The sequence below is a fragment of the Aphelocoma coerulescens genome, chromosome 1 (assembly GCF_041296385.1).
Source record: "Aphelocoma coerulescens isolate FSJ_1873_10779 chromosome 1, UR_Acoe_1.0, whole genome shotgun sequence".
In the NCBI taxonomy this organism is placed as follows: domain Eukaryota; kingdom Metazoa; phylum Chordata; class Aves; order Passeriformes; family Corvidae; genus Aphelocoma; species Aphelocoma coerulescens.
In genome coordinates this window covers 77,128,912-77,153,492 of record NC_091013.1, presented here as the reverse complement: position 1 = coordinate 77,153,492, position 24,581 = coordinate 77,128,912, and the positions used below count along the sequence as shown (strand labels likewise).

The window sequence follows — 24,581 nt, the reverse complement described above, 5'->3', positions numbered from 1 at the left end:
GTGTGTGCAAACACTGATAAAGAACAAGAGTTGAAGGCTTTGGAGTAAAAGATAGTTTCATTGTATTGCAAAAAAAAAAAAATAAATAAATAGAGGGTGTGTGTCAGGAAGAGGGAAAAAGATGTTTTCTGTAGATTCTCTCAGACTGTCCATTTCAAGAGAAGAAAAATAAACCGTTATAGAACAGAATTCCTCTAGGAAAATAACGAATTTTAAATGGCAGGTCTAACTCACTGTCAGCTGCACTAGTTTAAGCATGAGGGATTGCCCCCTAATTACAAAAATTTAATTTTTTAAAGCAGTTTTTCTATTTAATAAAATGAAGCCTTCTTTAGGGCAGTTACAAGTAAGCAAGTTACAAAGAATAAGGCTAAAAAATAATTTTATTAAATGCCAAAGTGCTCTGTTATATAACAGCACCATCACCAAAACAAGAAGCGTCACAGAAGATCTACAAAGCACAGCAAGTTCAACTAATTGCAGCAGCAGGCAGCAGAAACTTCTTATATAAATATCCTTACAACAAATGTCATCTTGTACAAATGCAAGAATTAGTACCCGAGAGTTTATCCTTCACAAGAACTAGAATATCCAAACAGTAAAATAATAGCTGTAATACAGAGGCAAACTCAATTCTCTGAATTCTGTTTGCTTCTGAATGTTACTGTCCCCAAAAAAAAATCTGTGCTTTAAGAGTACACAGCTTCTACACCTGCAATAGGTACAAACAGACATTAAGAGTACCTGGCCACTTACACACATTACCGTAACTGCTTGAGCCTGTAGCATTCCTGTTTATCTTTGAACTTCAAATTAACAGATCACTCAACTGCTAATTAATACTTACATTCAGTTCTAATAATAAAGTTGCAAATTAAATGATGGCAACATTAAAACATTACCTTTGTGATATGAACTATTAAGAAGAGACTTACAAAGTTAACACTACATTTTCTGTCTGAAGGCACTCGGACAGACTTAATTTTTTTTGCATACAAACACCACACTTCTGCAAACTTGTAACATTGTTTCACACCTTCAGTTATATCTGGGCATGGAAAATAAGAAAGTTACTTTTGTCAAAACCTGCAGAGCCCCAAAGGTCTACTTATCTAATTTAAACCTTGATCACATGGCACTCTCTTAACAAAAATCAAACCTCTGGTACCAGGTGAATTGTCTGTAAAATAAAGCTAGCAAACTACATTAACGAGAGTCATGGGGGAAGTTTCCACTTCATAAATAAGGCAGGGAACTGAGAAAACACAGGCAGAGAAAGAAGGTTCAGGAACTTCAGCAATGGTCACTCTTGTAACCTGCTGTTGGGTATCCAGCTACTTTGAAGCAATTCTCTTTATGTGACATTGGTGACAGGGGAAATTATCTGTACCACAAATTACAAGGACAGGCACTAATCTGAACCAACTTTACCACACAAATACAGAAACAGGAAGGAGCTCTTGCAGTGGTGACAAGAGAAATGCATAAAGGTTTCCTGTAGCAAGTGTTGGAAGGCTACCACTACACATATCACATGATCCATTCAATGCCTGCTTTTCAAACTTGCTCTCACCAGGATCCCACATCTTTGTAATGTCCACACAGCTCTCTTCTTCACACCAGCTCAACCAATTACTATCTCAAGTTTGCAAATTAAATAGAATCACAGAGTAGTTTGGCTTGGAAGGGACCTCTAAAGATCTAGTTCAATCCCCCTGCAATGAGCAGGAACAGCTTCCACTACATCAGGTTGCCCAGAGACCCATTCAACCTGACCTTGAACATTCCCAAGGATGGGGCATCCACCACCTCTCTGGGCAACTGTTAGTGTTTCACCTGCATCATAAAAATTTTCTTACTTATATCTGGTTTGAATCTATATCCTTTTAGTTTGAAACCATTATCCTTGTCCTATTGCAACAGGCCCTGATAAAAAGTTTATCCCCACCTTTCTTATATGCCCCCTTTAAGTACTGAGAGGTCACAATAAGGTCTCCCTGCACCTTTCTCTTCCCCTGGCTGAACAACCCCAACTCTCTCAGCCTTTCTTCATAGGAGGGGATGCTCCATTCTGAGAACCATTTTTGTGATTCTCCTCTAGACCTGTTTCAACACCATTATTTCCTTCATTTCCTGCACCTCCTGTGCTGGAACCCCAGAGCTGGATGCAGCACTGCAGGTGGGGTCTCACCAGAGCATAGTAGAGGGGCAGAATCTCCTCCCTGGCCCTGCTGCCCACACTGCTTTGGATGCAGCCCAGGACACCTCTGGCTTTCTGGGCTGTGAGGGCACATGGCTGGGTCATGTCCAGCCTCTCATCCACCAGCAGCACCCTCAAGTCCTTCTCACAGGGCTGCTCTCAATCTGTTCATCCCCCGGCCCGTGTAGACACTGGGGGATGCAACAACCAAGGTGCAGCAACTTGTACTTGGGTCTTGTTGAACCTCACGAGGTTCACAGTGGCCCACTTCTTGAGCTTGTCCAGGTCCTTGGCATCAGCAGCAGTCTGAGTTTATCTGTATTTTACCAGACTGGCTTCAGAATGATTAAACACAGCCAAAGGAAAGGGAAGAACACACACTGAAGAACTACATGTTGATTATTCTTTGCCAAGGGAGCAACTGATGTTTTGATAACAAATGTTGCTAATGGGTTATGAGGATATTTGCCACAGCTCACAAAATAGTATTTATAAAAAAAGTTCTACCACAAATTATCTATTAAATAACTTACCAAAACCAATAAAGAGTACAGTCAATGAACATATCTGGAACAATAAACATCGATGTGCACTTAATCAAAGCATGTACTTCAGAAGGGAATTTGTATTGCATTTGTATTGCATTCTTTCACCTTTAGGGACTTGAGAAAGTATGCCTACATTTTCCTGTAGTACCTATCTTCAACCCTCCACAATTTAAGGGAATATTACACCATCACCACATTAACCTTTGACCCTCTCCTCAAACAGATACAGTCCACAGAACATGCACAAAACCTGGCTATAAGTTTAATAATCTAACACTTTCTATTACTGTACTTCAGCCATCCTTTGCAGATATTAGTTATGGCACTTCAGTTTTCATCATGAACTCCAAAACTGCATAGGTACCAATACTTAAAACGCCATTTAAAAAAACATGGAAGTGGTTTCCAGAGGTTTTGCTTTGGTTTAATAAATGCAATACAAATTAGTAATTTGTAAAAGCCACAAAAACCAGTCTGATTCATAAAAAAATTACATATGGCAAAAAAAGTTTGTTCAAAGAGTTTCCTCACACTGGTTCAGCCATTTACTATCTCAAGTTTGCATATTAAACTGTGTTAAGAGCAGCAGTATATTAGTCCCACTGCTTTACAGACTGCATAAACACACAGCACTCTCTGCGTACCAACATCAAAGTAGATCTAGGAAGAGCTGAAAGAAAAAACTTTGTGAAGACAATAAGGTAAAAAGGTAAGGATTAAACAGCATTAGGAACAGAAGGCTACAGAATAATGTCAGACAGATTTTACTAATAGATAAATCAAAAGAAAGCAGTCCTCCAAAATTACATCAGTTGTCTATTTATACTACAGAAATAAATCATGAATTCAAGCCATAATTCAAATACTGCATTACACAGACTCAAAGATTTTCCTGTGTAACACCACTGTAGTAAAAAAAAATTTATACGCTATTTCAATTCAGCCACCTTACAGAAATTAGATTGATCTTCCAAATATTAGAATTTTAAACCACCATATTATTCCAGAATCTGTTATTTACTCCTTCTGAATACACAATATCATAAAATGTAGAATAAATCTAAAAAAAAATATCCTTTTTAGTCTTAGTAACTTTGATATCTATCTCTGTTATTCCCCAGTGTAATGCTTTCTTTCTCTCATGCCTTGCAGTCTTGTACAAAAGTGCTGCAAATTACCACCAAAAGCAGATGATAATTTAACTCTTTCTACACCCTATAAGTGTAAATATAAATGCAATATTTCAGTCAATTAAATTCAATCTTCTTAGCCTATGAAATGATTAACAGTTACGTAACCCACGATGTCTAATTTTAGCTTCTATGTTTCTATTTTCGGTGCAGATCTGTGAGAATGCCATACAGCTGAGAAACATTTTGTATCTATTCTTTTAGGAAGAAAGCACTGAAAATAAGAGTCAACAAATATTCTGTTCTTCAGCAAGATGAGGACTAAGCACACTGAAAACAGCCCTATTAACAGCTCAAATTTTGATTAGAGTAGGAAAGATGTAATTAAACAAAAGAAGTCATCAGTTTTATTCAGATAAAATCAGACCACAACATGTTAAACAAAACTAAAATTCACAGTGCTAGGTAGAACTGAGAATAGTAAGTCTCTTTTAAAAACAAACTATTTGGTTTTAAAAGTAGAGTAGATGCTGAGTAACAGCTTGAAAAACTGGAAAGCCACTTTGTCACAAACCCAGCCAAAGTGAAGGAACAGACTTTCTACTGAAGCAAACAAACAAGAAAATGTTTCAATTATTTTTCAGACACATATTACCTTATTATCTCAGGACAATATACTAAAGTTGCTTTTAGCCTTTCAAAACAGCCTCTTCACCCAAACTATTTAACCTACTGGCCTCTAAGAGAGAAAATCCCAAACACATGACCTTGTACTACTGCGTATAAGAATCACTCACAGTGGCATGAAACTTACTTTAGACTGAGACTTCCAGGAAAAATGAAAGTTCTTTCCTCAAAAATTTCAATATGCCAAGACCTTCTACTGGTTTTCATTTACTTAATTTTGTCTGGAATACTACATAACTTTTCAACATGAAACCAAAAAAAGTGAAACCAAATCTATTTAATTGCCTTTTCCGCAGTTCAGTATGTACTGATTCCATTTAAACTGATCTATGGCTTATTTATTTATTTTCTCAACAAAAAAATTCATCCCAAAAACACATGAAGAATTTACTTATAGTTATACTGCACAAGTTTACATATTTACAAGACTACCAGACCTTCTGAAAACTATCAATTGGATCATTACGGCAGAGTCTGGAAAAAAAAAAAAAACTAAATAGGTCACAGTAATACAGAAGAGAGATAAAATAACACTGTCAAAAATCTCACCAGTTATGTTAACTGGGTTTTCTTAGCTCTTACCCATGATTATTTCACTCATTTCCAGGTTTAATGATTTCCAGCAATAAAGCTACAGAAGACTGACTCTCTTGTTGCAACAGCTGTCAAAAATAGGCAACAAGGAGTTAAAGCATAAATAGTTTCTGGACTAGAAGTACATTTGGTTATTGCAGATTGTCCATAAAGACAACTCCCAAGAGCTACAGTAAATATCCACAGCAAGAGACCTCCTACTGTCCAGTACTATCAAATCTGAGCAGAACAGCAAGACTCTTCAAAGAACAATGTCAGATTTATCAAACATAACCGTGGCTAGGCTCTTAAGCCTCAGTCTCCAAAGAAGAAAGAAGGAAAAAAAAAAGAGGGGAAGGGGAAGGAGAGCTCCAAAGCCACCTATCATTTAAGAAGCAACCAGAACAAAATCTAAGGTTTGATTTTTATAGGTAATACTACTTAACCTTTGGCAAGTGTGCTACTTCTTCATTCACTGATTACCAACTATAATTACAGCAACCCGCAGTTTACAGGAAGACATTGAGAAATGTAATCTATTTAATGTGATTTATAATGGCTCCTTTGACTTCGCTTCCTTCTAAGATCTCACATGCACCTAATCATCAAGGGACACATGAACTCTTAAAAAAAGGACCCTTAGAAAAAAATTATCTTTGGCACAAGGCCAGCTTCTTCCCCAAGATCTGGTAGCTAATAGCCATTATTAGGGTGGATTGTGCGCTCTTTCAACACCACTGCAATCTCAGTTCTACAGATATTGCTTTCCTTGTGAACAGCCCTAAAATTCTTACTTCCTTCAATTTTCTCTGGTCCTTAAAATAGAGAGAACCCTGCCTGCCTAAATTTCATGGTTCCAATCCCAGAATTTAAAATGAAGTTACCTCACCCAGGCCTTTTTTTTTTCCTAGTCACCACCTCTGTGGCTTCATGGCTCTCCAGCTGCATGGAGCTGAAGGCCTCAGAAACCACATGAGCTCACAATGATTTTTTGCCACATTCTTAAAACAGTTTTCCAGTTGAGAAGCTCTATCAAAGGCAGTACTCAATTCTTGTAGCCAGAACTCAAACAGGTCAGAAAACAGTTTGCTGCCAATTCATTTTCCTGCCCTTTACAGTGCAGCTTTCTGTCACAAGAAAGCAGGATACAGATAGCTACTTCCAGCTGCAGAAAGTACCAAGACACTGCCCCATATCCACTGGCAGGTAAAGAAGAAATTACAGAAACAATAAGGTATAGCCAGTCAGTCATCAGACCAACTGCAAAGCTCAGAACAGAACTTCAAACCCTTAGTCTCATGCCCAAAATATTCATCAAGCTGTACCAGTTCCAAATACTGGCACACAACACACATGATTGACACAGGTGACTTCTGATTAATAGCAAAAACCTTTTATATATCTATGTATAGGGATGTATGTGTGTATACACTTGCACATAGACACATTTATTCTTAGCAATAGATCTGCCCCACTCCTAATTTGCTACCAAAATGAAACATCAGTAAACAAAGAAAGCCTGAAGGCTATTACATATACCAACTGAGTTGAGTAGAAATAATCTGACAATTCAGTTCCCTTTCTTGAATGGTTTGTTCACTGGATACAAGTGGAAGAGACAAGCAAAAGTCATTTAACACATGGCAGATGAAATCCTAATCCAAAAATATTACATCAACAGAAAAAGAATTAACCTACTGAATAATTATCTCCTCAAAGACTTCTAGAATTATTATCAAAACAGAAGTTGGAGATTTTTTTCCCCGCCTGGATAGAAAGTGGATGAACCCTTATCTTAGCTGAAGTGAGAGGAACAGGAGACTGTAAACACTGCTCATTTCCTCCCTTCAAAACTTACTTTCTATACCCTCTACCATGGTGAAACTACTATCTAACTTGAAGCAGACACTTACACATGTTCTGTCTTCCCCTGCCAAATCCTACAGCAAACCCTTCCACTGATTCTCACAGACACTGACTGAGTCAGGCTCAAATTATGCCTCCATTAACCACTGTAAATCAGCTCATCTCAAAGTCAACAATTCCTGAAAAGTCATTCCGCCTGCCAGCCAAATGGGCCCAAGTACTGCTCCCATTTCCAACCTCCATGCAACTTGCAGTACCAAGCTTTCTTGATCTTACTTTCCACATGTTGGTACTAAACTGTCTCACCTTCAAACATACACAATCAAATCTTATGAAATCTAGAAAGGGCAGAGTCAAAACAACTGGAACAGTTACAAGATTATCCCTCTAAAATGTAAAAACTTTCCTAGATTTTAGATGAATATAAACTGCTACTTACTGGTTTCGGCATTTTCCTTGTTTTCTGTAGTCTCCTGTCCACTTAAATCTTCCAAAAACTCTTTGCTCCCTTCTGCCAAAAACAAAATTAAAAAGGTTGTTTTTAAATTAACCAAAATTGAGTTCATGTACATCATAGCAAATAGTACAAATTCCAAAACAAGTAAGGAAGTGCTCTACATGTACAAAATACACTTTTCAGCAGATGACATATAGAAAGAGCAACTAATTTAGCCAGTGCCAGCATCTACAGGTCTCTAAGCAGTAACACCCATCCTAGTTTTTGTAGAACATTTAAGCAGTAATGTTACAATAAAGAGACAACAGTTCCCCAAGTGCTACAAATTTTTTAAAGGTTCTGTTACATCATCTACTATTAAAAATCTCTAACATTATTTACAAGAAACATCATGAAGACAAAAAAACAACCCTCTAACAATCTTAAAGCATCAAAACTGTATTTCCTGGCAATAAAATCATTCGTTTCTCTCAGCAAAGGAATGATAGTCATTTTTCCCAAATGAAAAGAAATGCAAGTACACTAAAACAGTAAAAAAAGGAAGAAAATCTGCTGTGCTTAAAATAACAGAGCTTTGTTCTTTTTAAGCAGAAGGCTGTAAGTTATGTCTACATGGTAATGAAAGTATTCACTATTGTGTTCAGTTCCAAGAAAGTTTTTTATGCCCTGAAAAAATATGCTTGCAATGTTATTGGTAGATATCATCCTACCTCCTTTTTGATTCCTTCTAACTCAGAAAGAGCAAGCAGCTAGTCACCCTCTTGCACATATTTACAGTAATGACTTCCACAAATCAGACCTGTTGCTGGTTTGCAAGAAGCATCAAAGACTGCACTGCCTTCAAAAATAATATTAACCAGAATTACACTTAAACTAAGAAAAATGAGTGTGACATGCTAGTCAGAATAATCTGAGATTTCAGTATTATAACTCCACAGCTGCAACAGATGAATAAAATCTTCAGAAGTGCTTAAAAGAAAGAGAAAAACAGAATACTTGAGAGCAATCCAGTTATCAAAACCAAGCTTTTGTGTAACTGATTTTTCATTCATAAAGAAAAATGGAAAAAATAAAGTATTTTTATATAAAAAATACAAAAGAAGTTAATTTTCCTTGCTTCTTAGCAATAAAAATATATTAAATATTAGAAACATCTGCACAGCAATTTAAGGTGCACTAGCACTTTCTTTTTTCTTCTAATCTGTAGAGATATGTTTGAAAAGAGGGACTGAAAAAACATAAAGGATGAAAACAGAATTTAAGAAGCATAAATGTTGTTGGCTGGTAAAGAAAACAAATGTTAAGACTAAAGATGACAGAAAAAGAGATCTAATGGCATAATTCTGACATGGAACAAAACTGCGTTTAACGAAAAATCAGCCTGAAAACATTAAAACACTATCTTGAAGTTACATTCATTATGATATAAATAATCCAGCCCAGCTCTAAAGGTATAATAATACTGTTTGCCTAGCCTAAAGACAATTACATTCCAGTATATTTTTTTAATTACAGAAGATACTCTAGAGAATTGGACAGTATCAGTCGTGTCCCATATGCAGGCTCACTGCCTGATGTGCAGTGCCAATTTACACACTGAGCTGAGGCACTTCCATTTATCTATATGGGTCTGCAGAGAGCAGGGAGCTGGGTGAGAACCCACCGAAGGTTGGCACCCCAATCATCCAAACTTTACACCTTTCGTACGTTACAGCAAACGAAATCACACTTTTTTTGCTACAGGTTACATAGCTCTCTTCTTGATTAACATTCTACCTTCTACTGGTTCAATGATTCTCTCACTTCTGCCAGCCAGTGAACATGCTCAGCCATTCCCCTCTTGAGTCATGGGCTTTGGGAGTCGATGGGCCCCAAGCTGTGGTCACAGTCTCCCCCTGCCACAATTACCTTTTCTCTACTTGGAGCTGATTCAGCACAGTTGCTGAGTTGGCTTTGTTTGTTTCTTCCTTATCTAGGGAGTTCTGCCAAATGGCCTTGTGGCTCGGGAATTCTGCATGCCCTGTGCCCACTATCAATGGAACATCCTTCTTCCCAAACTTTGCTAATTTCCCCCTGAGTCTGAGACAGCTGAAGAGTGTCAAGCCCTAAACCTTAATAAGGCAATTCTACTGGCAAGTCATTTATATTTCTAACACCTGGACATCAGCAGTAAGACTACTATTCTAAGATACTGGTAAATATATATTTGAACATTATGAATACACTTTTCCTCTCTTCCTCTCCCCCCTTTTTTTAACCACAAAAGCTTCCAGGGGAGGAAAAAAGAAATTGGCTTTTGATAAAATGCAACAGCACGTTTCCCTTTCAGAAAAGGGACTGCCTCCTCTTTTCCCTTCTTTTCCTAATGTACTCCTTGAAAAAATTCAAGGGAATAACAGAAACCGAAACAAGCTTGGCTCTAATAGCTGCTAACAGATTCTGAGCTGTAGTAATCCCTGTGCTCACCTCTGACAGCAGAGGCTCAGTGATTGAAAAACTGAAGGCAGATTGAAGCCCTAGAGTTACACTCAGTTAATTAACGATGCAAAAACTAAATTAGATTCTCATGCACCATTCTGTAAGCGTGCCAACTCAACAGTACCGAAACGAACAGAAAGTAGCACAGCTACTTTCCAGTGCCTTTAGTTACAAAGCACTGAAGAGAAGGGGTATGGTAAGATTACTGATAAGGGAGCCCAGTCTCCAGGAGAGCAATGACAGCATATGGCACAGGACCAAGATCTGTGTTATCAAATGATTACTTTCTGAGGTCCTTCTAAGAGACAACATGTCTAGCAATTTCTACAATGACTGTCATACCCTCATATATTTTATCACTACAAATTCATTCATAAACATGTCCCAGATTTTTGCTTTGGGATTTACTCACTTTGTCATAATACAATCAACAAACCATAAATTATTTATTTGAAAATGTACTTTAAAACCTTAAGGTAACTTTTAAAATCAGAAATGTGACTACACAGTTTTACAGGTTAATCCTATGTCATCAAAACACAATGGGGAGACATGCTTTCGCATGCAAGAGAAAAAAGTTATCAGCAAAAAGCAAGAATCCTCTTATGCAAAACTCAATAAAAATGAAGTCTCACTGTTAGTTCCACAGATCTCATGGGCCTGAGAAACTATTACAGTATACGAGCAATAGAAAATACGTGCAAAAAGCAACCCACATATCTTTTTGTTCAAGTGTGTGCTTGTAGTATCTTTCACTAAAGTAAAAAAAAAAAAACAAACCTATATTTCTTTAAAAAATAAATTTTTTAACATTTGTAGCCAAAAACAAATTTATAGCAAACTATGCTGAACTTATTTCCATTGTTTTCATTTTATATATAGTGCAAAAAAACAGCCTGGTTTTTTTTATGCTTTCATATTCAAAATGTTGTGCAAATTTGAAACAGTTCATTCACACGAACACATTGTAACTATTATATGTATATACAAATCAAGAAGTTCACAGATCTTAAAACTCCAAATATTGACATCAAATAGACACTGAAGAAAAAATGAAAATCACCCTATCTTTCCCAATTATTGGCACCAGCTAACATTAAAAAGAAAACAAATATGAGGAAAACATTGGGCCAAGAGAAATCAAAAATTGCAGCCAGGCAAAATATTGTGTATCTCCACTATTATTACTGGAGTGGCAGTTCACTTTTGCTACTTATGCCTTTCCAGATAAATTTCTATTTAGCAGATGCAAAATTTTTAACTTTGAAGCAACTAATTACTTAGACTTACTTTTATCTTAACACTCATGGGAAACGGCATTGCAAATAGTGGGGGGGAAAAAAAAAACCAACAGCAAAAACGACCCAAATCAGCTGGGATTGGGAATGATATTCCATTTGCTTCCTGCATTTTGAAACCAGCTTGTGACCTACTAGGCATAAAGGCTCATCACTTGGGCATTTAAAATCCTAAAGGTCCCTCTTCCAAGTCAGGATTAGCAGGATTGTGACTTTGCAGACTTCCTACTGCTCCAACATTCAGGACCTTCAGAAACGTATGCAGTAATCTGGACTCTGGGCCAAAAAAACCAAAAGTATCAGCAGGCTCCACATCACAAACAGATAAAAAAAGTCATCCAGAACATCAAGAACTCGCTTGAAATGAAAAGCTGTGATTTCAATTTATTTCACTACAAGGCAGTTAAGATTTTTAAATCAGTATCATCCATGTTTCTAGTTATGCCACAGAAAGCAACAAATAAAGCAATTGTTGAAAGATGACAATGAAAGCTTTCTTCAGAAAATGATGGTGCATAAAATGCCTGATGCCAAAATTCTGCCAAATAATTTATGCAGCAGCTGTTTTCAAAAGAAACATTCATAAACACAGCCATGGCTCTGAGGTCAGGTGAGGACGGGATAGCAGGCAGAAGGCTCGAGCAGGACTGGTAGAGATGCAACACTCAAAAGGAGGATCCCTATCCTAAGCCCTAAGAAAGCTCAGGGCCTTCTCTCGGAAGCAGTCTCTCCAGCAGCATCACTCCTAAGCTCGAGCAAGAGGTTTACCATCTATTTCCCTAAATACAGACAGATGTCAGGCACCACAGAGCTTTACCCGAAACAATATAACTCACTCATTTATTAACGGGAACTTATTTAAAAATAATATATTTTTTCTTTTCAAAGTCTTATCCCATTCCATTTTTTGTGGTACCTGAAAGTTTTAGATCTTTGCAGGGGAAGCAGCAGGCAACTCACAGGCCATTGGACCTGACTAACTGGTCTCAGATTTCTACAAAAATGGCTCTCTACTCCAAAGCAGTCTGTGAATGTCTGCAGGGCAATCATCTTTCACACTAACAGCTCCCTAATGACACACTTGCTGCAATCCAATAAAGAAGTTCATTTGCCACAGACTTTACTTCTGCATACATTTTTTTCAGACGGACAGAAAGACCGCCCACACAGCTGTCTGCAATATAAGCAAACCAGGGGGGAACTAAAACAAGCCATTTATCTCGCAGGAAAAAAAAAAAAAAAAAAAAAAAAAAAAAAAAAAAAAAAAAAAAAAAAAAAAAAAAAAAAAAAAAAAAAGAAAGAAAGAGCTGAATTCCATACCTGACATGCAAAAATTAAAAATTGAGATTTGACCAGTGCTAGATATCACATGCAGAGTTTTACATGCCAACTTTTTGTTTCATGTACTGTATCTTTCCCTTCTTAAAACCACCATTTCCCCCAACCCTCCCTTCTCTGAAACACCCAAAACAGGCTTGCTATCTCTGAAAAGTAACTGCAATATAACTCCTACAACTTATGTATTCAATGTATCTATAGGAAAATACATTTTGAAGAGTGAAGTACATCTAAACTGGAGCTCTTGAACTTCAGAAGTAAAATGAAAACCTGGCAGTTGCCAACACAGTATTCAACTAAAAGCAACACATACCAGTCAAAGAATTTGCACACTACTTGCAGTTTTGGCAGTTAATAAACTGGAATGTTTCAGACATGCTACACAATTTACATACAGTTAATATTTATGGAGTTTAGTAATCTTAACTTCAAGTACCCACAACTGCACTATGGGAAATAATTCTAAGATTCTGAGGACTCCTACAATGATAGGATGGCCAATCTTACCATGTACATTGGATGCACCATCAAAAATGATGGAAGTACTGTTGCTTCCTAGTGCAATAATCCTTTCTCTAAGCATACAGTTAGCAAAGACATAGGACATATACCCAGAATTTTGGATATACCTCTTCTCAAATTCAAGTATTCTATTTTCTGAAGGATGCTGTTAAGTCTCTTACAACTAGTTCCATAAAATAAAGAAAACTTATGAACATGAACTGGCCACTCATATCGTTCTCCATATACACTAGCTAGAGTTCTTAAATTGTAATGGTATAGTGTAAAGATTATTAACTGCCTTTTTGGGCCAATGTCGTATTTCTTTTTCTTTGTACAACATGACTTGAAGGTTTCATTCCACAGAGTGATTAATAAATACCTAAAGCAGAAAGGAAAACAAATACTTTCTAAATCCAAAGTACAGCTAAGTATTAGCCTATTGGTAAAGTTAGCCAACAAATGCAGTTCATCAGTGTTGAAAGGAAAGAGTTTACCTAGGCTCCTTCAGCTTTGGAGTAAACTCGCTGAGCACTCAGGATACACCAGGTGCTGCTTTAATGGATCAGTATCTTTCCACAATCAGTTCTTTCTTCAGAAGTTTGTATAAAGCTTTGTTTACATTTACAAACTTGAAAATCCTCCCTTTCCTCTACTCCCACAGACTTCTAATGCAATACAAAGCGATAGGACAGCTTTGATGTATTTAACACATCCAACAGAAAGACGTAATGCCTTCAACAACTTTCCTCTTCACCTCTGCCAACAGAAGCACCCCTTCTCAAAAAGCAGAGCAAGGCTGCTGAAGAAGAAAGGCCGTTTACCTAGCCTGGCAAAGGAGAAAGGAACTTTGCCAGGAACTGCCTTCTCATATCATAACGTCTACGCGTCTTACCCTCCTAGATTTGCAGCTCGTAGGTGGATCCAAATCCTCACTCTCTTTATGTCTTTGCCCAATTTTCTGTGAAACAACCTTTTTCTGGCAGTACTAATACCACTGCAATGGCAGAAACAGTCCAAGCGGAACTCTTTTCGTCATTTCTACACACACTTCTACACCTTTCCCTTGAGTCAGCACTCAATGAAAACTCTCTGGACAGCTCCAGACATGTCCCACCATGTCATTTTTTCATGCGTTTTTCTAAAGATGTTTCACTTTTGCCCTCCAGTTTCCCAACCTAATAGAACAACTGCGTCGCTTCAGTACAAAGCTTGGAAATACGCCACTGCCTTGCAATTGCCATTTGCTGGGAGGCTGCTTATCTGGGAACATTGCACTGACTTGCAGTTTATTTTTCTCACAGTCCCTCTTATGCTAAATCAATAGATCAATAGAGGCAAGTCCTATAATCCAATAAACAGTTACTACTTGTCCCATCTTTAACGATTAAAAAACAACTTCATCAGAGTAGCCATAATGTCACTGTACACCAACCCCACATCTTCCCTGGAAGCACACGTTGCCCAGCAGCGCTGTGCCAACGCACCAAGAGCTGACAGCGACAACCGCATTTCTACAATCTCCTCAATGTGCGAGGCGCTGTGCAGGCACACGCATCCCCAAAACGCTCCCGTGGCACAGACACGGCGACAGGCATCTCCGATGGAAACAAACCGGAGTGACATACAGGGATACATCTGAAGCCTGACACGAACCGGTCACAAAGACAGAACTACTTAAAAGTCAGAAACTCTACTCCTGTAGCTCAGTTTAAAAAACGTAATATTTTTTAAAGCCTGTACCAGAAAGAAGAACACGAAATACTTGTCTAGGGTGTTACACAGACTGGAAAAGACAGCTTAATAGCACCTTACAACTGAAGTGATTAGTTGTGTTGGCATAGAGTCCAAAGAAGTAGGGTTTTTTTCGCGTTCAGATTAAGAAAATGACAAAAGATAAGTGAACTCCACAAAGTTGAAACTAAAACCCCTTATCTACGCTAAACTTTAAGCGACAAGGTTAATTACAAATGCCCACGACTTGTACAAAACATTAATCCATTCAAAAAACAATGCACAAAGGCTCATTCAGGGCCGCTGCGCCCATTACGTCGGTCAGTACTTAAGGACTCTTAAAAACGCGCATTTGTCGAAAACAATAGACAGCAACAGATGCTCCACAGCACTTGTTTATGAAGTAATTCCTTATTATTCTCCCACACCGCCGCACTCCGCTGGCCCGACCCGACTGCCACATGTCTACTACGGTATAACCTCCCGAGCCGCGCTGCTCGGGGACATGAATAATGCAGCGGAGGCTGAGCGGGCACGCCAGGGGCGCGCTCCCGGGGCTCCCCGACAGAGCCAAGCGAACCGGGGGTCGGTGAGCCGGGTCCCGGTCCCGGGCGGAGGCGGTGCCCCGCACAAGAGCGGCACGGTGCCGCGCTCCCTCGGCCGCAACAAGTCGCCCGGTGCCCCCCGCCCACCGAGGGCTGCGGGCGGGCTCACGCCTGGAGGTGCCGTCCCCGTGCTGCCTCCGCAGGGCCCGGCCAGCAGTCCCCCGCGCGCCCCTCGCCTCAGCGCCCTGCGCCCCCGCCTCACCTGGGACTCCGCTCCCTCCGCGGCGCCGAGCGGAGGGGGGGGGACGAGCCCCCGGGGCAGGGTGCTTGGGGCGCGGCGCTCTCTGCTCCTGGCGGGGCGGTGTGTCCCCCCCCGCCGGCCCCTCGCAGCGGGGCAGGAGGCGCAGCGGGGCCGCCCCGCGCTGCTCGCCGGGGACGCGGAGCGCGGCGAGCGCTGTGACAGCTCCGCAATATGGCGGCCGCCGCCGCCGTTCGGATTTTCCCCCCTATCAGATGTGGCTCCTGCGCAGGCAGTGCGCGCGCACGCGCGGCGCGGGCGGGCATGCGCGGCGCGAAGCCGCTGCCCGGAGGGGCGCGGGGGCGGCGGCCGCGAGGGGCTCCCGTGAGGGGCTCCCGTGAGGGGCGGGAACGGCCCGGGGACCGCGGCTCCCGGCGGGGGCGGGAGACGGAGTTCCCGTGAAGGGACGGCGGCGGGCGCTCACTTTCTGAGGCGGCGGCCCCTCCTCACGAGGCTCTGCGCGCTCGCGTGGAGCCGGTGCTCGGGGACCCCGCGCAGCCCACCCGAGCGCAGCCCTGCTCGTGTTATGTGAGCCTGTGGCAACTGCTGAGTGGCAGAGCTGCCCTCCAGGAACTCCCTGCTCGCTTGAGTGAGGAGGGGATGAGAAGGAGCGCTCCCGTTCGCGCGGCCGCGTGGGCGGGAAAGGAAAACCACTGTAAAGGCTTGAGCCAAGAGGGGGAGTTGGCGGCGTGGGGTTTTTTTTTCTGTCCAAAGCCCCGCCAGGCATAGTGCCGCCTTTTTGGCAGGCTTGGGCTCCGGGGCGCGGTGGGAGGCCGGGTGTCTAGCCAGATAGGGTGGCTGGGAGCTGGCGATGCCACCAGCCCCGGGGTGCGGCGGGCAGGAGCGGGGTGAGTGGTGAGCCGGGGGTTGGGAAGGGTCGAGCTGTGATGGCTCATGAGAACAGGGATGCCTTCAGGGAAAGAGCATGGAATACAGTCTGAATGGAGAGCACTGACCCTCTTCCTCTGCTCCGTATCATCGCAATGATGGGCGTTCTCTCTTTTCATCACTCAGTCGTGTGAAATAGTCACGCTGGTGGATTTATGGATGGGATCACACCTTTTTTTGTTAATTTTCTTTTTTTATATATATACAATCCCAATGGGAATGTAGAGGAAAACAGCCGTAAGGAGAATCCTTCTGAAGGACAGAGAGGTTGTGGCAATCCCAGCCCCCACTGTGTTTTCTCAGTTTATTTTTGTTTGTAAGGAAGTGAAGGTGCTCCCTGAGCTCAGTGGCAACCCAAGCAGGGAGGCCAAACAGCAAAGCTCAGTGCAAAGGGATCCACGCGAGCTACCAACTCTGAGTCATGCAGCTGCTATTAATACACCTCGCCCTCTGGCTGTCTGATAAACAGAGTTTGGGGGAAGAACTATGAGGAATTTTCAATTAAAAGCTACCTCAAAAAGAATAAAATGAACACTCTAGGGTGAATTGGAGGTGGGGAGAAGGGGAACAGGAGGAAAGCAGCCTGGCAAACAAGGAATAATCTACCAGAGAATTTGTGGGAGCCTCACTGACTAAATTTTTTAAAATTTTTGGACAAAATTTAAACAGCATTCTGATAAGGGAAATGACCAGCTAATACAAACTACTATGAAATTAAATTGAATTAGTGATATAAGCTTGAATGTAATTACTTTTTCTGGAGACATTTAGTGAGTTTAATTTGTGATAGTTTTATGCATTTTGTTGTGTATTTTAAACAGGCACTCATCTAAACACTCATCACCACAGAATCTGAACATCTCAGTCTATTAAAGGTATGTTCAGTTTCCTCACGTGGGCTAAAATTTCACTTCCAGCTTTGTTTGTGCCATTTTGCTCCAAGGAAGAAGCAATGGTGGCTAATTCCTCTTTGTTGTTCTTCATTGTGAAGAACATCCTTGTGTGAAACAGTATTTTGCAGTACATTAAACTTCTAAGGCATCTTGCAGTGTCTGCAGATACAGAGTTTCCCGGAGCAGCCACAGTTAGTATGCATTGTACTGTTCCCTGTTCAGGTGGCCTTTACCTGCAGGTCCGAGTTAGGGAACTGAAACAAACAAACAAAAGGCAGAAAAACAAACCCTGTTTCATTCGGTCACTTAAATAAATTGACTATGATTCACTGCAGTGCACAGATAAAATGTGTTTACTTTAGTTGACCGAATTAAAGGTTTGCTTTCTTCCCAAATTCTGAACTGGCTCAAATACGGGATTATTGCACTAGGGCTCGGTTTCATTACTGGTGTTGATAGTATGTGGAAGCAAGTTCCTTTCAGTTTGTGCATTATCACTGCAGGATATGCTTTATCTCTTATCCTATTACATGAAGAATATTATTGCTCAGAAATGTCAAGGTAAATAATAGTCTTATCTCCCTTGTCAACAGTATAATGTGGTTTTCTTCTCACCTTGCTTCCTTAACAAGGTGTAAAATTGCAGTTTGTCTGATAAAACAGGGCAGTAAAAACAGAAGTGTAGTTAGAGATCATATTCTTTGTAGCCATGGAACTGAAACTACAGAAAGAACTACAGGCAATAAAGTGAGCTTTCAGATACCCCTATAAACTTAAATTACACAGTTCTCTAAGAGGTAGGTTATAAAGATAAAGCTAATGATAAGAATGCTGTAACTGCAAGGCATAAAAGTTTATCTTCCAGCAGTAATGCCAAAACCCATCTCTTCATTAAAAAACAGATTTTAAACTTCCATTGCCTGATCTGAGAAATCAATCCTAGAATCCTTTAGAAAGTAAAGATTTTTGGGCCAAGGTTTTTTTTGCAGTGCACCTGCAAAAGCATAAAGCATTACTCAGTGAATACCTGGTTGTGTGTTAGAATCTACTTTTTTTAAAGCCAAATGTACAGTTCAAGGGGCATTTACTAGACAAAGCATTTTGAAAGGGAGAACTACAAAAAAAAAAACCACCATGAGAAATTTCTGATTTTTTTTCGATTTTTTTTTTAAATTTTCAAATGGTATGCAAAACACCTTGACGTTGCCTAATTCAATTATGATTTATGCCATCAGCCTGGATAGAAGTGTAGTGCTGCCCATACCATTCCCCTGATGTGAAGAGTTATAGGTGGACTCAGCCTACATGCCTGGAAGGCAGCCATTCTGGGAATAATTATACTTATGACTCAACACACGTACTCAGCTATTAATATGTTTACAGAAGCAGACCTGACATTGTCTAGAATTATTGTAGGATAATTTTACTGTTACCAGTTGTATGGTCTAAAACCAAATTGCTTTTTCTTTTGTTGGTTTCTGAATAACAATAAAAGGATACATTGCCTTAATGGGCATTAATAGTAATTATTTTTCCAACAAGTATGTTAGGTTGCCCTTTAAAGTCTTTGCTAGAAACAAACGGAATTTAAAGAATTCTCTTGTCATTAGATGAAAACAGTTCACAGATATTTTAAATATTTGGTGAAATGACAATAAACGTCTGAAGTAATAGTTTTCATGTCTCTTGTTAAATTTTTCTGTCACTTAAAATTAAATGTATCTAATTCCAAAAATTATTTTTCATGCATGGTATTAACGTACCAGATTTCAATAAAAATAAAAGGGTTCCAGTAGCAATGCTGAGTATTCCAAGTCGCCTTTATTGCATGCATATGTACAGTCTCAGCTTTGATCAAGTTCAAAAGGCAAAATATGGTATGATCCTGGGGAATTGGTCTTTTCCCACTCTGAAATACCATAGGTATGTGAACTTTACTTAGGTGTCCTCCAGGGACTGCCCTGGGGCAGCACCTCCAGAATCCTCAGCTCCTGTGAAGAAGTCCAGTAGTCCCTGTCCAGAATAATCCCCTGCATAAGTGTTGTAATGAGGGAGGGCAGAGAGAGTGTGCAAAAAATTATATGGAAGGGGTATCCTCCTGCTTCAGAGACACACAGTAAACAGAAAGGATAAATCAGCACCTGAAAGCCTGGTTGAAACACCTGAAAAACAGTGGGCAGGGTAATCTAATGAGCTGCAGTGTTGGCAGCTGGCTCCATGTCAGGCTGTCCTTCCACCTATTGATTTAATCACCCTGCTGAGGAGGCTTAGCCTCTAACATTGACTGTGAAGCCTGCCTGGCCAGCACACACCTTTCCCATTGAAAATCCAAATGGTTTTGCAAAAGCTCTGTCCTGCAGCCCAATCAATTCCTGCCAGTGTAAGATTTAAGAACATTGTTGCTCTTGCTGACTGTGCCTATCAGAAGTTCCAGGTGAGTAAGAAGCCCAAAGGCTTTATCACTGATTGTTTGTCACACATGGTAACTTCTTCCAATGACAGATTTTTGGCCTTTTCCTGTTATTTAGTCTCTGGTACTACAACAAAGATACCACAGTGGTGTCCACCTATCTCAGAGTCAAATTTTAATACCTTTTCTACTCAAGACAGGGAGTAGTAGAATCACTTGTAGAGGAGTGTGTATGTAAGTGCCAAATGTGGATCTCAGCAATTCATTCTAAGTGAATCGGTATTCACATATCTTTGTAATAATTTACTAATTTAATTTTTGTACACAAAATATATATTATGCAGCACTTGCATTCCATCTATTATTTCAATCACCTTTATAATGTTATGATTTTTTTTTTTTTTTTGCAGACTGGTAATTGCACAAGAGACAGCTTAACAAAGCTGCTTGCAGTTAAGGTTGGGGCAAGCTGTCTGATTTCTTTTATGTCACTGCTCTTGTTTCATATCACCCAAACATGCCTTCACTGATACATAAGGCTGTCATCTAACAGCTGACACTTAGCTGCAGTTCCTGCTTGTGTCCACTTATTTGTTTCTATCTCATTCATAGTTATAATTATTATGACAAGTACAAGTTGTTCTGCAGTCACAGCACTGTTTTTTTAGTTACACTGTTTATTTAGTTAGAATGTGGCAGTAGCTGTGCCATGTCCATAGCACTGGAAATCAAAGTCATTGATAATCCTATTCACTTCAGCAAAATAATGTTATAACAAATTAAAATAGTATGTAAGGTACTAAGCAGTTAAAGGCACCGATCCAGACAATGTTTTTGAAGAAACTATTTCTGTGGGCAAAAAAACGGAGTGTGATTACCAGGGAATTGGATGCAAGTGTTTGAAAACTTGAAAAATGTATATGCCTGTTAGAGCCAAAGCAAATGCTTTTGGAGGTTGTGTTATTGTTGGGTTTGTGTTTTGTGGGGTTGTTTGTTTGTTTGTTTGTTTCTCCTAAGGTGGATGTACACTGTTCTGAGAGACAGCCATACACTTTGTGAATAAATAAAATCATAATAGAAGGTAGAGCTTTTTACTAGGAATCCATCACTGAAGTATTTTTAGGTCCTGATCCCTTCTAATTTTACTGCATGTACTTGCTTCTTTATTAACAAGCAGAAATAAGCAAAACCACAGAAGGAGTGTTACAATTTTTCAGGCAAAATATGTTCTCAAGATTTTGTCATCTCCCAGATTTACAAAAATGTAGATGTCAAAACCTCAAAATAGAAGCACATATTTCTTCACAAATCCAGCCTTTTTTATTTTTGGGAATTTTCTGGAATACTTATATATCTTGAGGGGGGAAAAAAAGAAGAGTGAAAATTGAAGTACTCTGTTTGGGTTTGTGTTTTCCAGATATGGGACATTTTTGATGGCATGCCAGTAGTATCACAAAAGATGAAAAAATGCCTAAAGGAAACACTTCATCACCTCTTTAAAGGGGATGTTCCACAACAGTCTCCTCAACCCACTTTTGCCAAAGTTGTTTTCAGCTAAACCTTAATCATGAAACTCTTCTCAAAAAACCAGGAAAAACTCCAAAAAAGTCTCAGCATTAACATTATGTAAAAAGGTAGTGAGAGACTGAATATAATTTCTCTCTTATTTTAAATGTTCTATGCCTCCACTGAAATCACTGGCTTATTTCAGCATTAATCTGCCAGTACTGACTACAAGGTCTTAAGTCTACAGACATTCTAAATTTCTGAAGGAATTTAGGAACAAGAAGGGTGAGCTGATATTAGCAAAAGCATGTGTCATTAAAACCAGTTACAGCTCTATTGCTGAAGCAGATATCCCCAGAGATTAATTTTTTCCATCCCACAAGCATAACAAGTGAGGAATGTATCAAGGCACTTCATTTGCTGAACCAGAATACTATCAAAGCTTTATCATCAGCACACCTACAAAGATGTAATTTGGAGGCAAGAAGATAATTTAGCCTTAAGAGGGCACATGCTTTTGCAGCAGCTATGTTGCAATTGAAACTTACCAGATCAAATCACCCTTCATTGAAGTTCATCAAAGAAAAAAAGATAGGAAAAGGAGAAAGGTAAGATAATTGTAGGGTGCTAAGATCTTCAGTGTGCTGTGTCTCCAAGTATATTTTTAAAGGCTGCTTCTTTTGCATTTCACTGTGTATGAAGAAGGTCTGAAAGATTTAAGACTATTTATTTGCCTTAGAAAAAAAATATTAAAAGATGCAGTCTTTGACTACCCTTAAGGATACCTCAAAGGCAGTCGAAGAACCAGATGGGCTACAATATCACAAGTACCAAAACAATGACATATGATTAAACTGAAATGGGAAATTAGTCCCCTTAAGGATTTAAATTCTGCTAATGGTTTTCTGTTACCTGGTGAACAGAGATTGAAATGATGGTACATAAAGGCAGATTTGACACTTCAGATGCTGCTAAAGTTGAAATTACAAAATAGTTAAGTTTCTCCACAAAACTAGATTGACTTAGGTTTTGCATGCTTGGAAACAGAGCCCTGTGACTGACTGACTTGGGTAGCTGTAATTCCTTCTTGTGGCTGAGGCAAACTTGTCAGCTCTGCCTGGTGTGGATTCCCTATGGACCAAGAAGTAACTAGATTCCTCAGTCAATCCTTCGCAGCTGGCAACACCTCAGTTATCTTTTTCTTCTTTCCTGATGGATGTTTACACGAAATTTCTAGGATATTAATTTCTTCCAAGGCTCCTACCTTTGTTGCATTTGGTTGTATTTGGCTAACAGGTTCTAAAGTTATCAAGTAAACTTGCAGAGGAACCTACTTTGATGACAAAAGCTGGGCTGAAAATAAAGTTATAAAACTGAGATCCCCTATGAAGGCAGAAGAAATACCAATCCCAGGTATTTACCTTATTAAACAATTAACAGGTTTTTTTCCTATATCCTGGACTAAGGTTCAGATTAGACTGTAGATAACACATTATTAAATTTTATATTAGGCATTAAATGCTACTTGCAGCCTACATTGAAACCAGCAGGTGTGATTATAACCTTTTCCATCTGAAAATTCAAAATTTCATTATATCCCAAACTTGAATTCTAGGAATAGGCTGAACATCTGTCTGCTGCATCTCTATCATCCAACTGTTCATCTTCTGAGTGTAATTAGATGAGCATTCCTCCTGCAAAGATGTCAGATTTGCTCACTTTTTGTTTCTTTTAAAACAAAATATGTTCCTTGCACCCACTTAACAGGTCAAGAGGAGAGTTAGTCTGGTTGCTCTGCTGACTGCTCATCATCTTCTATATGGAGTTTCTTCTACCTGGAGCCAGCCAAAATCATTGAGGCTTTGCATGAAAATAAAGGTTTAGTACCTTGAAGATCTGCCCTTTCTTGTTTCTTTACATAATTTCCTATAATTTAAGTAGAGTTTAAGATTTTTTTTTTCCTTCATTGCATCATCGGTGCCTGCAAACTTCATATCTGTTGTCAATCTACACAAAAATGGGGAAATTTCTTCAGTGTTTGTGTAGAGGGAGTACAATGTCAAGTTAAGTTTGCACAAAGTAAAGAAGACAAAGCACTAATTGTGCACATTATATGTTAAAAATAGTTTCCAGAAAAAGACTGAGCTATCAATGTAGATAGTACAGTAATTATGATCAAAAAAATGTTTACAATTCATATATGTACAAATGATAGAATCTCAGCTGAAATCTGTACAGCTCTGGTTGTTGCAGTCTAGAAGGCTAAAGAATTAGGAGACATTTGGATACAGAATTGGCATGGAAAAAAGGCACATAACTGAATTAGAACATTTTGCCTAAGAAATTAAATAAATAAGAAGAGATTCAAATATGCAGGCCTGAGGCTTAGGAGAGGACAAAACAAAACAAAAAAGCCCTTGAAAAAACAAAGACAGCCCTTCTCTGAGCACTGTAGAGGAATGGAAAACCAAGAGGGGGTGAGTGCTCCATTTGCATCCTGTGAGTACAAAAGGAGCTGAGCAGAAAGAAGCAGGCTCTAAACCTTCTTTTGGAAGGTTATGCTTTGTTGTATTTCTGTTAACAATTCAGACACTGAGAAAAAAACATGGTATAAATTCGAAATTGTGATGCAATTGCAGTAATGTGTGAAAAGCCTGGGCAAAGTAACTCAGTGTAAATGTGCTCAGGGCTAGCAGTCATCCGCATCTAAAACCTCCCTTTAAGCCGTGGGTTGCAGCAGTTTCTAGAAGGGAAAACTGTAAAAAGCAATCTTCCTGGCACAACAAGGGTTATTTGTGTCTTTATATGCTATCTCCTATGAAAAAGCACAAAATCACTAACAAGTGACTGACAAAAAACAGCAGCCATCAGCATGGTGAGTAGGAAAGGACAGCAGAGGACTGCGATCAACCAACCCAAATTACATGGTGGTGTTTCAACACACAATAGCCTGGACTGAGGCTTGTGGTCAATACACTGGACTTGAGGTATTGTGCCAGTGAACAAAGTATTATCTAAGAGGGTAAGTAGCTGTGACCTGCCCTGAGAAATCAGCAGACCACTCTAAGTTATGACCACTGTCTTCTAGGAAAAGTGTAATTGCTATCCCATTTCCCTTCCTTTACTTTCCTCCTTTCTAAGTTCTGTTTTATTAAGCTGTTTGTGAATACGAAATAATTTTAGTATTTTTAGGTCACTTTTTAGTAAATATTCCCTTATAGATTCTACTTC

General features: G+C 39.5%; 1 protein-coding gene and 1 long non-coding RNA gene across 2 annotated transcripts in view; one reads left to right on the top strand and one right to left on the bottom strand.

Moving 5' to 3' along the window:
* RDX (radixin) overlaps nucleotides 1–15,878 on the bottom strand; it is a 45,827-nt gene extending 29,949 nt beyond the window's left edge. Inside the window, exons 1-2 of the mRNA XM_069014233.1 lie at nucleotides 15,618–15,878; nucleotides 7,444–7,515 (exon numbers count right to left, since the gene is read on the bottom strand). Coding sequence (XP_068870334.1) covers nucleotides 7,444–7,455 — 12 coding nt within the window. The 5' untranslated portion in view covers nucleotides 7,456–7,515; nucleotides 15,618–15,878. The remainder of the gene's footprint in view (nucleotides 1–7,443; nucleotides 7,516–15,617) is intronic.
* A 3,821-nt stretch (nucleotides 15,879–19,699) lies between these two features.
* Nucleotides 19,700–23,205, top strand: LOC138119098 (uncharacterized). The gene is made up of 3 exons (XR_011155387.1): nucleotides 19,700–19,868; nucleotides 22,647–22,763; nucleotides 23,118–23,205. It is a non-coding gene; the product is annotated as an uncharacterized lncRNA (long non-coding RNA).
* The last annotated feature ends 1,376 nt before the right edge of the window (nucleotides 23,206–24,581 follow it).